Source organism: Ornithorhynchus anatinus, chromosome 7 (genome assembly GCF_004115215.2).
Source record: "Ornithorhynchus anatinus isolate Pmale09 chromosome 7, mOrnAna1.pri.v4, whole genome shotgun sequence".
Classification (NCBI taxonomy): Eukaryota; Metazoa; Chordata; class Mammalia; order Monotremata; family Ornithorhynchidae; genus Ornithorhynchus; species Ornithorhynchus anatinus.
In genome coordinates this window covers 44,925,974-44,942,210 of record NC_041734.1, presented here as the reverse complement: position 1 = coordinate 44,942,210, position 16,237 = coordinate 44,925,974, and the positions used below count along the sequence as shown (strand labels likewise).

The 16,237-nt window shown below is 41.4% G+C and overlaps 1 protein-coding gene across 3 annotated transcripts in view; it reads right to left on the bottom strand.

The window, feature by feature from the left end:
• The window catches only part of LOC100080375 (LIM domain containing preferred translocation partner in lipoma), a 721,700-nt gene that overhangs the window by 346,479 nt on the left and 358,984 nt on the right, over positions 1-16,237 (bottom strand). For all 3 annotated transcript variants that reach the window (XM_029068642.2, XM_029068641.1, XM_029068644.2), the window contains one exon: positions 1,894-2,016. In XM_029068642.2, coding sequence (XP_028924475.1) covers positions 1,894-2,016 — 123 coding nt within the window. The remainder of the gene's footprint in view (positions 1-1,893; positions 2,017-16,237) is intronic.

The following is a 16,237-nucleotide window of genomic DNA, read 5'->3' as shown; positions in this document are numbered from 1 at the left end:
AGTGCAAACTGTTCTCTAAACATTTGGGTAGAATGCTGCTAAGAAATTAGAGTGCAAACTGTCCACAACATGTCGTTTTCTAGAATCAGCATGATATGGCATTGGAAGAAATGTCATTGCATTTATGTGGTGCCAGTCAAGGGGTGGGTGAATGCAAGTTTTTGTGAATATGAGCTTAAATGGGAATACAACCCCAGCATTAGAGAACGGACTGCACTCTATTTTAGGATTGCAATTCCAAAGGCCAAGAAAGATTCTGCATTCTTCAAAACCCCACACATTGCTGGTTTTCAATAAAAACTGTTCCTGAATGTTGTTTTCTTGAAACATTAAGTACAAATCCAATCTTTCGGAATTTTACTGCATTATTTGTGTCTTTTTTTTTTTTAAAGAAAAAATAAATAGGTATGCATACTGGCACATAGAACCCAAAGAGCATTTATCCTACCCTTTGTTATTTCCTAGAAGAAAGGAATCCTTGGAGTGGGAAAAAAAGGAGAAGAAAGAGAGGAATTACATCTTTTCAGACCCTTTTCCTGGATTTAAAGTTAATTCTCAGAACCACACTTAAAAAGAGGTCTCCCCTGCTCCCCAAAAAACACATACACAAAAAAAGAAGAAAGTGTCCCATGAGTAAACTCCATGGTAATCAACCAAGAATTTAGACACCTACCATGCCAAAACGTTTCCCCAAAGGGATGACAAAGTGCAAGAATCCATGTACATGCCACACCCAATAAAACATTAGAGTATCATTTATTGAGCATGGATAGTCAGAGGTTTTACTAAATGAGTGAAAAGTACTCAGAGCAAATAAAATTTTCCTCAAAGTGCTTAGATTTGAAATTTTGGAGGAAAGCTGATGGGCAAAAGCATTTTTAAGGTTTTTAATTAGCCCAAAGTATTGGCAAAAGTATTTTAAAGCTTTTGGAAACAAGAGGTTGAGATTCACCCAAAGCTAATTGAGAAAAACAAAGCTGGAAAGGGCAAAGAAACTTTTGAGACCTCTGTGCTCTGCAAACATGCTGGAGTTACTTAGGAATATGATGCTAACCAATATCTAAAAATACAGTAGTAGATAGTACCACTTTAAAATGGACACCTTGTGGTTGAAAGAATCCCTGTCCTGTTTTCTTTTCACATTATGCCTGCCTCCTGTGTATTTGCAGAGTTGCCTTAGCTAACTATACTTCTATTTTAATATTTAAGGTTTTTTTATTATTATTACCATTGCCTTGGAGAGCCAGCATAGCTGTTGAAAAGCTGAGCTAAAGTATATTCTGCCTTGTGCCACAGCACAATTGGCAGTCAAGCTATGTGTCTGGAATCTTTATTGCAAGTGATTATATACAAAGTAGAAAGCCACACAGCTTGATGTTCAGATAACAGGGTTGAACTGGCTGTGTTGACAGCTAAGAAAAAAATACAAAAAAAACCAGCTTATTTTTTCTTGTAAGGTGAACAAATCTGAATCTAGAAGTCACTGTGGGAGAATGTGTGGAAATCAAAATGCCACATACATCTTACAAAGAGGCATTGTATTTGAAGACCTAAGCAATAGAAATAATACTATTAATACTTTTCAGGTACAGTGCACCTGTCTTCTGAGGTCCTTGTAGTGCTTGAAATAGATTAAGCCGTAATCCCCATCACCTCTCAAAGAGACAGAGAGCAAGTATTATTATCATAAGCTCAACTTCTTCCTGCTCTTCATCAACACCTGTTGGTCTTGAATAAGATGCAAACTTGGCTCTCAACCCTTAAAAGAACTACCAATCAATAGAATCAGAGCATGGTGAATGGATTTGTTTAGCTCAACAAAAGACCTGTTCCCAGCAGAAAGTTTCCTTGAAACCAATGTGGTATAGTGTGTAATGAAGTTTTACTACCAACCTGCTGAGGACGCGGCTTGTATGGAGAACTGCTTTCTAAATCGGCCAAAATACTGGTCAGCGAATCAATCTCAGCATCCAGACTAGAGCGTCTCTCTTCCAGAGTTTTGCCCCCAGTGTTCACCTGCAAAAATAGCACAGCAATGGTCAAGGAGAGGGGTTCCTGAATTTTAGACCATGATGTTTTGTTAACGTTGAATGAACTCTTGCTTTTGAGTAATCAGGCAATATGTTTCTCCATTTCCCCTCCTGTTGTTGCTTCCTGCCTTTCAATCTGTTGACTGTTCATTAGAATGGAAAGAGAGGATATGAAATATAGTCAATTCCATTTTTTATAAAGCAGGTCTGGAATAAAGTTTTGTCAAAGGTATGTAAAATGTAAACGCAGTTTGGGTTTAGCAATTACCTGAGGATTTTGTTTCCCAATGCCATCGTTGTGACCTGTGACAAGAGTTATCTGGACTTACAGAGCTCAGCGGCAGAATAGAAACAAATCTAGCTATGCTATCTACCCTACACTCTGTTGTCTGAATTTCTCAAACATCATCATTCATATATTTATTGAGCACTGTGTGCAGAGCACTGTACTAAGTACTTGGGGGAATACAATAAACAGACATATTCCCTGTCCACAACAGGCTTACAGTCTAGAGGGGTGGAGACACACATTAATATAAATAAATTACAGATATGTACATAAGTGCTGTGGGGCTGGGTACCCATTAGGTACACTTCTTTCCACATCTTAAAAACTGCCAGTGGTGACCCAGTTCCTCCACATCAAACAAACTCCCGGTCATTGGCTTTACAGCTCTCCACAGGCACTCTCCCTCTTAAATCTCTGCACTCATCTCCCACTACTCCCCATCTTACCCTCTCTGCTCCTCCCAAGATCACCTTTTCACTGTGACTTCCTCTTAATTCTCTCAATTTCAACTGTGGTAGCAGTAGATGAAGAAGAAAGGGCAGATTTTAGCAGTGTCGTGAAGGTAGAACTGAGAGGATTTGGTGACACTGAAGACGTGGGTTGAACAAGAGAGAGGAGTTGGGGGATAATGAAAAGGTTATGGGCTTGGGAGGCAGGAAGGATAGTGATGTTGTCTACAGTGATGAAAAAGATAGGGGTAGGAAAGAGTTTGAGAGGGAAGATGAGTTCATCGTCCTCACTATCATTAGCTGTATACTGCACTTGATTCTACGGAATGCAAATAAAAATTAGCACATTTGATTCCCGCCTTCAGGAAGCTCATAATCTAAACCCAAGACAGACTGTGACTGTAACCATAGGAAAAGGCCAATTCTTAAGAATGGATAAAGTCCATAATTATTCCATAATAATAAAGTACCTAAACATGAAATTGTAAGTTCACAGAGGCAGAGATCATGTCTCCTTCCTCTATTTTACACTCTCAAGCACTTAATACAGTGCTCTGTGTATATACTCATATAAATACCATTGATGGATTCAAACAGAGAAGAGCTTCTCGAAGACTTAATGCTCTGAGATTCCATGAGGGACTGGAGCCAGGACTGAGATGGCGGGGGGGGGGGGGGGGGGCGCCACTAGAAACAGGTAAAGGGGTAGCTTGGGTCAGGCTAAAGGACTAGTATAGGCCAGTGGCTAGAGAGGTAGTGTGGGCCACCTTGGAGATCCAAGCAGATCACAGGGTAATAAGAGATCTGTAACAGGACTATTCTTATTAAAATCATATTTTTCCATAATTACATATTTGCATACTGTTTGTGACCCTCGTGGAAAAAAAACAAAATCAGGATTGATGATTGAGAAGTTACTGAGATGCAATTAGTACCCTTGGGTTTAAACTGAGACCAATTCTCAGGGCTGGCTCAGATGAAGCCAAACTCTTCTGTAGCCAGGAACTCTGGGTGAGCAATCGGCTAAAGGGGAGTTGAAGGACATCTGGATTCCATTGCCTCTGATCCAGCCAGGGCCAGACTCAGCGGCTCAGTGTCCTCAATATTGTGAGGTACACTCTTGGTGGTGGAGGCAGGGAGTAGGCCGGGGAGGAAAAGGGAAATGTAAGCTCCTTGACAGCAGGGATCGGTCTACCGACTCAAATTGTACTTCTTTAAGCATTTAGGGAAGTGCTCTGCACAAAATGTGTGCTTAATATATACTACTGACTGACTGACAAAGATTCAGGCCTTGAGGCCACCATCCGGTGAGAAAGGATCAGACTGAGAGGTTCGGTATGGCCGCTCCAGGAGCCTGTGACAGGACATTCATGCTGAATAGTGCTCTCTGAATCCCCACTGGGCAGCTCCCACAGACCACTTCTGATCCACCACAAATTTCAGCCTTTTAGTTTGGCAATGTGGCCTCATGAAAGCTAACCATTGCTTTGTCTTGCCAAGGCAGGTTGCCAAAACCTCCTAAAATTCATCACCACAAGAGACCTCATTTAGGACTTATCAAAATAGTTTCAAGACCTATTACTTCCCCACACCCGTGAGAGAAGTAAAACAAGCAGCCTGGCCTGGTGCAAAGAGCATGAGCCCGGGAGTCAGAGGACCTGGGTTCCAATTTCAGCTCTGCCACTTGCCTGCTGTGTGACCTTGGGGAAGTCACTACCTTCCCTATGCTTCAGATTCTTCAACTGTAAAATGGGGATTACATACCTGTTGATCCTTCCACTCAGACTGTGAGCCCCAAGTGGGACAGGGATTGTGCTGACCTAATTAACTTGTATCCACCCCAGCACTTTAGAACAGTACTTGAGACATAGTTAGTGCCTAATAAATTCCATTAAAAAAAGTTTGCCCCTTTATCAGTAAAAGAAATTAAAATTAAACTGCAGACTGTAGTATTTGCTATTTACAATAGTTATTGTAACTATTTCAATTACAGTAATTGTAAGTATTGCTTTCTGTTCTGTATCACCTCTGTACATGGGTCTGTACCCCTTAAGCACTTAGATAATAATAATAATAATAATGGTATTTGTTAAGTGCTTACTGTGTGCCAAGCACTGTTCTAAGCCCTGGGGTAGATACAAGGTTATCAGGTTGTCCCATTTGGGGCTCACAGATTTAATCTCAGTTTTACAGATGAAATAACTGAGGCACAGAAAAGTTAAGTGACTTGCCCAAAGTCACACACCTGACAAGTGGCAGAGCCGGGATTAGAACCCATGACCTCTGACTCGCAAGCCCAGGCTCTTTCCACTAAGCCATGCTGCTTTTCTACTTGCCCCCATCTTCCGCCCTACAGCATTGATGTCCACATCTTTATGCTCTGCTGTTTCCCCTATCTGTAATTTATTTAAATGTTTGTCTCCCCTAGATTAAAAGCTCCTTGAGGGAAGGGGTCATGTCTATCCACTGTATTATATTATAGGCGCTCAAGCATTGAATAAAGTGCTCTTCACACAGTAAGTGCTCAATACACACAATTGATTGACTGATCTTATAAAAACCCCAGAGGAAAAGCTTGGAGAGTCAAGTACTTTCATGAAAGGACATAATTACTGTGTGGAAATCAACTGAATAGGTATATATGTGTATGCATAGGGGGAGGGGGTGCATGTCACTGTTTGAGGGAAGCTTCCCTAAGCCTCAGGAATCTCTACAGCTGCTGAGCCCCAAGAAATGGCCAGGCCTGGGGCAAAAATCACTGGTTAAGACAGACAGGTTCAAGTCCCAGGCCTGCTGGGTGACCTCACCAAGTACCTTGACCTCCCTGTTCCTTAGTTTCCCTCACTGGAAAATGTCAGTCAATCCATGGGACTTACTGGGTACTTCTCTGTGCAGGGCACTGGACTGAGCATTGAGAAGAAGACATTAGAGCAAGCAGATCTGATCTCTGACCTGAAGGAGCCTCTCCCTACATCACAGGGAAGTGGGAGGAAAAAAAATGAAACAATGGATATGGAAGTGGTTTGGGAAAATAAAGCGCACTGTTACAAATCCCAGGTGCTCTGATTAGTGTTATCATCAGTCAATCAGTGGTGTTCATTGAGTGCTTTACTGTGTGCAGAAGTCCGTTTGCACAATGGAAAGTAATTCAGCGAGTGCCTGACTGAAAAATCAAACCCCATCAGTTCTGCCAGGTGAACCTCTATCGACTCCTATCAAACCCAGCTCCCAGTTAGTTCCGCCTATTGGCTTTGTGTGATGGAGAGGGGTCTATGCCGGCCTGGGTCTGTGAGCGGAAGTGGTGGAAACCTGAGCCACAGCCATAGACCCACTAGTAGGCGCAGGACTCCTCTTCACTGAGTTCAGCGCTCCATCTGCCTCTTGCCATCACAGGCCGGATGGTGTGGTAACATGGGGAAGCAGCATGGCCTAGTGGAAAGAGCTTGGGCCTAGAAGGCAGAGGACCTATGTTCGAAACCCAGCTCTGTTTTGTGACATTGGACAAGTCACTTAATTTCTTTGAGTCTCAGTTTCTTCAACTATAGAATGGGGATTAAATACTTGCTCTCCCTCCTACTCAGAATGTGAGCCCCATGAGGTAGAGAGGCTGTCTCTGACCTAATTAACTTGAATTTACCCCAACACACAGAGCGGTGTTTGACACTAGTAAGTACTTTACAAACTCCATGAAAATGTGATTTCAGGAATTTACAGCCTAAGATTGCAATGATTAGCCATTACAGACCTGCAAAAAATGTATCTAAGGAACTCCAAGTAAACACAAACTTTCATTAATTTTCCCAAAATCTTTCTGAAGTACCTAGGGGCAGGTGCTAATATTATCAGTTCACAAAAAAGAGGAGGGAAGAAGCAATACCTTAAGCAACATGGTCAAGATTACCTAAGATTCAATATCACAGCTGAAAAAATAATAATAATAATGTGGTATTTGTTAAAATAATAATATTGGGGCATTTGTTAAGCACTTATTGTGTGCCAGGCAAGCACTGGGTGTGGATACAAGCAAATTGGGTCTGTCCTACAGGGGGCTCACCATCTCAATCCCCGTTTTACTGATGAGATAACTAAGTCAAAGAGAAGTGAAGTGCCTTGCCCAAGATCACACAGCACTTAAATGGCAGACCTGGGATTAGAACCCATGACCTTCTGTCTCCCAGGTCTGTGCTCTATCTACTACTCCACTCTGCTTCCCTGACTGAAAGAAAATTGGATTTTCGATTCCCCATGTACTAGGTTCAGTAGTGGCTAATGCTACATCAGATTCTGCCTCTCACGCTCCGCCCCCTGCATTGGCCCAACTTTGCTTCTCCTGCTCTTTCTCACTGTAAGGAGGAGTATCATTTATGGAACAACAGAGAAGCAGTGAGGTTACTGAGGCACAGATAATTTAAGTGATTTTCCCACGGTCTTACAACAGACAACTGCAAAATGGTCTAGTGGGAAGAGCATGGGCCTGGGTGTCAGAGGACCTGGGTTCCAAAAACCAATTCCATTAAATAACAATAATAATAAAATTTGTTCAGTGCTTACTATGTATCAAGCATTGTACTACGTGCCAGGGTAGATATAAGATAATCAGGTCAGATAGTCCCAGTTCCACATAGAGCTCATAATCTAAATAGGAACGAGAGCAGGTATTGAATACCTCTTTTTTACGAATGAAGAAACTAAAGCCCAGTGAAGTTAAGTGACATGCCCAACATCAAACAGCAGGCACGTGGTGGAGCAAATATTAGAACACAGGTCCGCTGACTTCCTGGTCCGTGCTCTTTCCAATATGCAATGAAAATCACTTAAATTATTTGTGCCTCAGTAATCTCATTTGTACATTGTGAATTGTGTGAGCCCTGTGTGGGACAGGAACTGTCGAACCTGATTATCTTTCATCTACCCCAGTGCTTAGTACAGTGCCTGGCACATTTTAAGACTTTAAAAATATTGTATTTTAAAAAACAAAGCAAAAAACCCCCACAAACGTAGGCTATGTGAACTGCATCAACGTAAAACTGCAGAATATATTTAACATTATGATCAGTGCTTTCCATTTTACTTGAGCTAAAATGCACTATTCCCTTATTTCCAATATGATTGAAGAGAGAGCTGCTGATGCAGAAATGAACAAGAAGATAGGCTCTCCAAGGCAAACAGAAGAAACTCCTCCAGCTCAGCAAGTTTACTTAAGTGTTTATTCTCGGGTGAAACTGAGGACACGACCACCCATTTTTATCACAGATATTATACTCCCAAACCCCTTCCAAGTATGAGAGCATTCAGCAAGCCTTAATTTTCAATAGGGACTCAAGATACTCAATTCAATTTGAAACTGTCATTTCAGGAAGTGCTATTTAAAGATGGCACCTCTTGAAAAAAATATGAAATGATGTGAATTTTCAGCAGATTTTAACTATTTTTTGGGGGGGGGGAGGGGACAAAAAAGTACTTTGATGTTTGCCTAGTCTGGATAAGGGCAAACCTATTCTGCTGTATTCTTCTGGTGACATAAAAGAAAAATGTAATTTTGGGTCCTATCAAGATTTCCCTCTAAGAGGGAAAATGGGATTTTGCTTTGTTTTTGTTTTTTTGTTTTTTTGCGTTGGGGTTGGGGGCTGCAATTGAAAATTAACACTGTCTTAAGGGAAATTAGGCTGGTACATTAATTTAAAAAAAACCTGAAAATACACCTACAGCATTATTATGAAACTTCCTCCCTTCACTGGCACTCAATATCATATAAATTACTGCATCACTCTAAGTTTGACCCATGATGGGACAAGGGAGGGATGTTCAACCTTTTGCATACTAATCAGTTTTTCCTAACCGGTGCTAGGCTGCCGTGTTAGGAAGCACACAAAATGAAGAAATTTATTTAAGTGATCCCATTTCCCCAACTCAGTATGAAGTCAAATCTATGGGCCTTTGGGAGCATTGTAGCATTTGGTTAAACATCTATCAACCAATTGTATTTATCGAGAGTTTACTGTATGCAGAGCACTGTACTAAGTTCTTGGGAGAGTACAATATAACCAAGTTGGTAAACAGGTTCCACTCCCACTACAAGTTTACATTCTAGAGGGAACTACAGCTATTACTGAGTCCCTTCTAGCCTGTGAGCCCGTTGTTGGGTAGAGATTGTCTCTATCTGTTGCCCAATTGTACTTTCCAAGCGCTACTGCTGTGAATTACAGGGCCTGCAGGGGCAACTGCCTCCTCGATCTCTCAGCTGCCTTCAAGATTGTTGACCACTGTCTTCTCCTGGAAATATTCTCCAATCTTAACTTCACTGACATTGTCCTGTTCTGATTCTTCTCCTATCTCTCTGGCTTCTCATTCTCGGTCACTTTTGCAGGCTCCTTCTCAGTCTCCCATCCTCCATTGTTGGGAGTCCCTCAGGGCTCAGTTCTAGGACCTCCTTCTATACTCCATCTACACCCCCTCCCTTGGAGAACTCATTTACACCCATGGCTTCAACTACTACCTCTATGGGGATGAGTCCCAAATCTACACCTTCAGCCCTGATCTTTCTCCCTCTCTGCAGTCTCGTATTTTCTCAAACCTTCAAGACATCTCTATTCGGCTGTCTCGCCGACACTTCAAACTTAGCATTTCTAAAACAGAACTCCTTATCTTTCCACCCAAACCCTGTCCTCCCACTGATTTTCCTGTCACTATAGACAGTACCATCATCCTTTCTGTCTCACAAGTTCATAACCTTGGCATTATCCTTGACTTCTCTCTCTCTCATCCAACCCACATGTTCAATCTATCACTAAATCTTAACAGTTCAACATTCACAACATTGCTAAAATCTGCCCTTTCCTCGCCAACTGCCTCCATATTAATCCAAGCACTTGTCATATCCTGCCTTGATTACTATACCATCCCCTTGATGACCTCCCTGTCTCCTGTCACTCCCCACTCCAGTCCATACTTCACACTGCTGCCCAGATCATTTTTCTACACAAACATTCAGATCATGCTTCCCCACTTCTCAAGAACTTCCAGTGGCTGCCCACCCACCTCCACATCAAACACAAACTCCTTACCAGTGGCTTTGAAACACTCCATCATCTTGCCCTCTACCTCACCTCACTCCTTTCCCACTACAACCCAGCCCATACATTTTGTTCCTCAAATGCTAACCTGATCATTGTACCATGATCGTCTATCTTGCTGCCGACTTCTCACCCACATCCTGCCTCTGGCCTGGAATATCCTCCCTCTTCACATCCACAGACAACTACTCTCCCAACCTTCAAAATCTTATTGAAGACACATGTCCTCCAAGAGGCTTTCCTTGACTAAGTCCTCATTTCCTCTTTTCCTACTCCCTTCTGCATCATCCTGATTTCCTCCCTCTATTCACCCCTCCCTTAGCCCCACATCACTTATGTACATATCTCTAATTTATTTAATTACATTAATGTCTGTCTTCCCTTCTAGACAACGATCTCATTGTAGGCAAGTACTATGTCTCCCAACTCTATTGTACTCTCCCAAGTGCTTTGTACAGTACTCTATACACAGTTTATTATTATTAATTGCTGTCAAGTCATTTCCAATTCATAGCGACTCCATGGATATACTTTCTCCAGAATGTCCATCCTCTGCCATAATCCACAACCTTTCTATGGTTCTTCCGTTATCATTGTTATGGTCTCTATTCATCTAGCTGCTGATCTGCCTCTTCAACATTTTCCCTGGACTTTTCTTAGCATTAGTGTCTTCTTCAGAGAATTAGTCCTTTCTGATTATGTGTCCAAAATATGCTAACCTAAGTCGAGTCATTTGGCTTTTCAAAGACCACTTTGGCTTACTTTGCTCCAAAATCCATTTGTTTGATTTTCAGGAAGTCCATGGCATTCACAAAAGCCTTCTCCAACACCACATTTCAAAAGAATCAATGTTCTTTCTATTCTGTTTTTTCACTGTCCAGCTTTCAGATCCATACATTGTCACTGAAAACACCACAGAGCTGACTATTTTTGTGGCAGTTGTTGCATCAGCACATTTCATGACTTTTTCCAGGCTCTTCATAGTAAGTCTTCCTAACATTAACCTTCAGCATATTTTTTGGCTACTAATTCCTTTATTTTTGATTATCGAGCCCAGGAGAGAAAAATTTTCAACTATTTCAATCTTCTCTCCATCCACTACAAATGTGTTAAAACCTCCAGTTGTCATGATCTCTGTTTTCTTGACATCCAAGTATAGGGCCATTTTTTGTTCCTTAACTTTTAATAATAAGCCCTTCAAATCTTCTTCACTTTCTGCTAATAGGGTTAGGTCATCAGCATAAAAGGCTGTATATATTCCTTCCTCCAAATTTTACTCTCCATTCGTCTTCATCCAATCCAGCTTCTCTCATTAGGTATTTGGTGTAAAGGATGAACAGATAAGGTGATAACATACAATCCTTTTCTTGCACCCTTACTGATGGGAAACCTATCTGTTTCTCCATATTCTATTCTTATTGTAGCCTCCTATTTGTCATACAGGTTCTGTATTAATGCAATGGCCATTTGCACACAGTAAGCACTTGATAAATACGATTGATTGACCTTTCTTTCTCCTGCTTCTTGTTTAACAGATTTTGAAACAGTTTTAGGTAACGGTTTACGCAAGAGGGGGAAATAGCTTCAGCTTATGGCCTAGTGGTAAGAGAACAGGCCTGGGAGTCAAAAGGATCTGGGTTCTAATCCCAGCTCCACCACTTGTCTGCCATATGACCTTAAGCAAGTCATAACTTATCTGTGCCTCAGTTCCCTCATTTGCAAAATGGGGATTAGGACTGGGAGCCCCAAGTGGGACTTGGACTGTGAGCTCCTTGTGGGTAGGGAATGTGTCTACCAACTCTATTGTATTATACTCTTCCATACTCTGCACACAGTAAGCACTCAGTAAATACCACTGAGCAGGACAGGAACCCAAAGGGAAAGATCATAATCCTGGCTAATAAATGATCCTTTTGGTATGTGTAGTGCTTATTTTTTAAAGGTACTTGTTAAGCACTTAGTACGTGTCAATCACTGTTCGAAGCACTGGGGTAGATACAAGTTCATCAACAGGGACTCAGTCCCTGTCTAATATGTCAAGTATGAGGGAGAACAGGTATTGAATCCCCATTTCACAGTCAAGGAGACAAACACAGGAAAGCTAAGTGATAGTCCAAAGTCACACAGCAGGCAAGTGTTGGAGCAGAATTAGAATCCAGGTCTTCTGGCTCCAAGGCCCATGCTCTCCTCTATTAGGCCTCACTGCTTCCCTAGTTACTTCTTTACTATGTGCTAACACTGGGGTAAATGCAGGAATCAGGATAAGCACTGTTCCTGTCTCATATATCTCCTTGATTCTATGCATCTTGATGATGTTGTCTTGTTTTGTTTTGTTCTGTTTTACTTCGCTGTCTGTCTCCTCTGTTTAGACCGTGAGCCCATTATTGGGCAGGGATTGTCTCTATCTGTTGCCGAACTGTACATTTCAAGCACTTAGTACAGTGGTCTGCACATAGTAAGTGCTCAATAAATACTATTGAATATAGGACTCACAGTCTAAGTAGACCTAGGATTTCAGAGAAATTTAGGAAATCCTCCTTCCGATGGCCCTTAGACAAAGGGATAAAAAAAGACTAACAAGGAACTTAATAAAAGGACATGAAGGGCATTTTAAGGGTCATTAAGAGCAGCTGTTTTCCTTTTCCAATCTCTACAGAACCAGAGGGTAGTGTCTTAAGTTTCAGCAGGAGAGACACAGACTTGACACTGGGAAAGAGTTCCAGAGACCACCAGGGTTGTCATTCACTGGAATGTGCTATTACGGAAGATTGCACAACATCTTTCTCTAGTGGTAGTTAAGGAAAAGGTCAACAATTATTTTTTGGAAATGTTGGAAATGTGAGCCAGAGTGGTGGATGGGTGGTGGATTATGTGACCTCTCAAGAATCCTTTCAGCCAGGTTATTTTATACAGTAATATTTCCATATCTTTTAATAAAAATACAATAATTTCAATATAAGAAACTCTTTCTTTCAGTCCCTTCTTAGTATGTTCAGGCCATTCACAGGTAATCCTTTAATTTGTCTTAAGAAAACTTTCAGTGTCTACAGAGTATGATCAGTTTTAATTGGTTACTAATAAAATTACCACCAAAAACCATGTTCAAAACACTGTTCTCAGAAGTGTTTTCTACATTAAGGTCAATATTATATATAAGAAATTATGATAATTAAAAAGCAGTGAAAAAATGTGAATTAGATGAACAAAGAGCAATATGAGTTTCTGCTAAATCCCAAAGGGATATTTGTTTCTCATTAATTTAATTACTATTGTTTCACATATATTAATCACCCACAAGTGAAAAATATTTAGGCAGAACATATAAAATCAATGATTTTTACTATCAAGAAGTCTTCACCGTAGAAAGAAATGTGTTTTGGGATGAGGTTAGCCTAAATTAGACAGGCTATGGGAGATAGGAACATCTACTATCAGATCATGAGGTTAATAAAAACAAACAAAAATAATTATCCAATCTTAGGCAAAAGAGGGGACTTGTAGTTCCCAAAGGTTTTTAGAATATTTGTCATTCCTATCCTCAACATTTATAAGCCTACCCATACTTTTGTGTACCTATTTGTAGATTCAATTATTTATTCAGCCATTTCATCCTGATATATAAATTCTTCCTTCTCCAACTACTTTTACCCTTTTATATCATTTTATTTTTTTTGGCCTGACTGTCCTCACCATTAGATTGCTAGCTCCTAGAGGGCAGTGTTTGTTTATTTGTTTCTTTTTCATGCTATTTGCTAAGCACTTAGGGTGTGTAAAGCACTGTTCTGAGCACTGGGGGAGGCACAGGTTAATCAGGTTGGACTCAGTACCTGTCTCCCCCAGGGCTCACATACTAAGTAGGAGGGAGAACAGATAGTGAATCTCCATTTTACAAATGACAAAACTGAGGCTCAGAGAAGATAAATGATTGCCCAATATCCCACAGCAAGCAAGTGAGGGAGCCAGTATTAAAGCCCAGGTCCTCTGACTCACAGGCCCATGGTGTATCTTGGTTCTGCTGTATAATCCCAAAGGCTCAATACAGGGTATTGAACTAGGTAAGTGCTCATAAGTAACTCTGCTGCTGCTAAGAATGCTGCCTGATAAACAAACAGCATTAATATTACTACTACTGATGATGATAATCATTATTGTGATATTTGTTAGCCTATTATGTGCCAAGCACTGTACTAAGCATTGGGGTAGATATAAGATAATCAAGCTGGACAAAGTCCTTGTCTCACACGGAGCTACAGGTTTTGCCGATGAGGAAACTGAGGAAGACCAATTGATCAACGGAATTTACTGAGTACTTACTCTGTGCAGAGCACCATACTAAGCATTTGGGAGGCTACAATACAATAATAATAATTGTGGTATTTGTTAAGTGCTTACTACGTGCCAGGCACTTTACTAAGCACTGGAGTAAATACAAGGTAATTAGTTGCAAAGAGTCCCTACCCCACATAGGCCTCAGTCTTAATTTCTATTTTCCAGAGGAGGGAACTGAGGAACAGAGAAGTGAAGTAACTACTTGTTCAAGGTCACACAGCAAACATGTGATAGAGCCGGGATTAGAAGAACCCAGGCTCTGATTCCCAGGTCCATTCCCAATCCAGGAAGCCATGCTGGTAGACACGTTCCCTGACCATAAGGAGCTTACAGCCTAGATGGGGAGACAGACATTAAAATAAATTACAGATATATACATAGGTTTGTGGGGCTGAGGTGAATATCAATAGCTTAAAGAACACAGAACCAAGTTCACAGGCGATGCAGAATGGAGAGGAAGTAGGGTAAACGAGAGCTTCAACAGGAAAGGCCTCTTGAAGGAGATGTAATTCAAATACATCTTTAAAAGTCGAGAGCGTGGTGGTCTGTCATATACGAAGGGGGAGGAAGTGCCAAGCTAGAGAGAGGATGTGGGCAACAGGTTGGTGGTGAGATAGATGAGATCAAGGTTGGAGTTAGACTGAAGCATGTGGGCAGGGTTGTAGTAGGAAATCATTGAGGTAAGAAAGAAGGAGTAAGCTGATTGAGTGCTTTAAAGCCAATGGAAAGGAGTTTCTGCTTGATGAGGAGGTGGATGGCAACCACCAGAGGCTCTTTACGAATGGAGAGATGTATACAACAAATCTCTTTATAGAAAAATGATCCAGGCAGCAGAGGAATTAAGGACTGAATAGGGTAGAGACAGAAGGCAGGGAGATCAGCCAGGAGGCTGATGTAGTACTCAAGGTGGGATATAAATGCTTGGATCAGGATAGTAGCAGTTTGGATGGAGAGAAAAGGGTGGATTTTAGTGATGTTGTGAAGGCAGAACTGACAGGATTTGGTGACAGACTGAATATGCAAATTAGATGAGACAGATGAATCAAGAATAATGTGAAGGTTATATGGCTGTGACATAGGGTAGATAATGTCTGCAGTGAAGGAAAAGACAAGAGGGAGGACAGGGTCGGTGGGAAAATGAGGAGTTCTGCTTTCGACATATTATGCTTGAGGTATCGGTGAGAGGAGAGAGGTCACGACTCGAAAGACAGATTTAGGAATCATCTGCATAAATGTGGAAGTTGAAGCTGTGGGAGCAAATGAGTTCTCCAAGGGACTGGGTATAGAAGGAGAACAGAAGGGGGACCCAGAATTGAGGCTTTAGGTAGTTCCTCTGTTAGAGTGTGGGAGGCAGAGGTGGAGCTTATGGAAGAGACTGCAAGAAGGACCTAGAGAGATAGGTGGAGAGCCAGGAGAGGACAAAGTCAGTGAGGCAAGTCATTTATGCTCAGATTAGCACAGCAGCCAAGTGATGGAGTCGGGATCAAACCCAGGTCCTCTGACTCCCAGGCCAGTGCTCTTCACATCTTTACATTACACCACTGATTTTTTTTCTTAATGGCATTTATTAAGTGCTTACTATGTATCTAAGTGCATTTTCTGTTCTGAGCGCTGGGAAAGATACAAGTTAATTAGGTTGGACACTGTCCATGTCCCTCACAGGGCTCACAGTTTAAGTAGGAGGGAGAACGGACTTCTCCAAGTGACTAGCCCAAGGTCACATAATAATACTACTACTAATAATTATTATGATATTTCTTAAGCACTATGTGCCAGGCACTATATTGAGCAGTGTAATGGATACAAAAAAATGGGGTTGGACTTGGTCCCTGTCCCACATGGGGTTCACAGTCTCAATCCCCATTTTATAGATGAGGTAACTGAGGCACAGAGAAGTGAAGTGACTTGCTCAAGGTGATACAACAGACAAGTGGCAGAGCTGGAATTAGAACCCATGACCTTCAGACTCTCAGGCCCGTGTTCTTTACACTATGCCATACTGCTTCTCCTGTTACTATGACCAAATGTGCTGAAAATGCCTGGGGTCACAACATGGGATGACAAGAG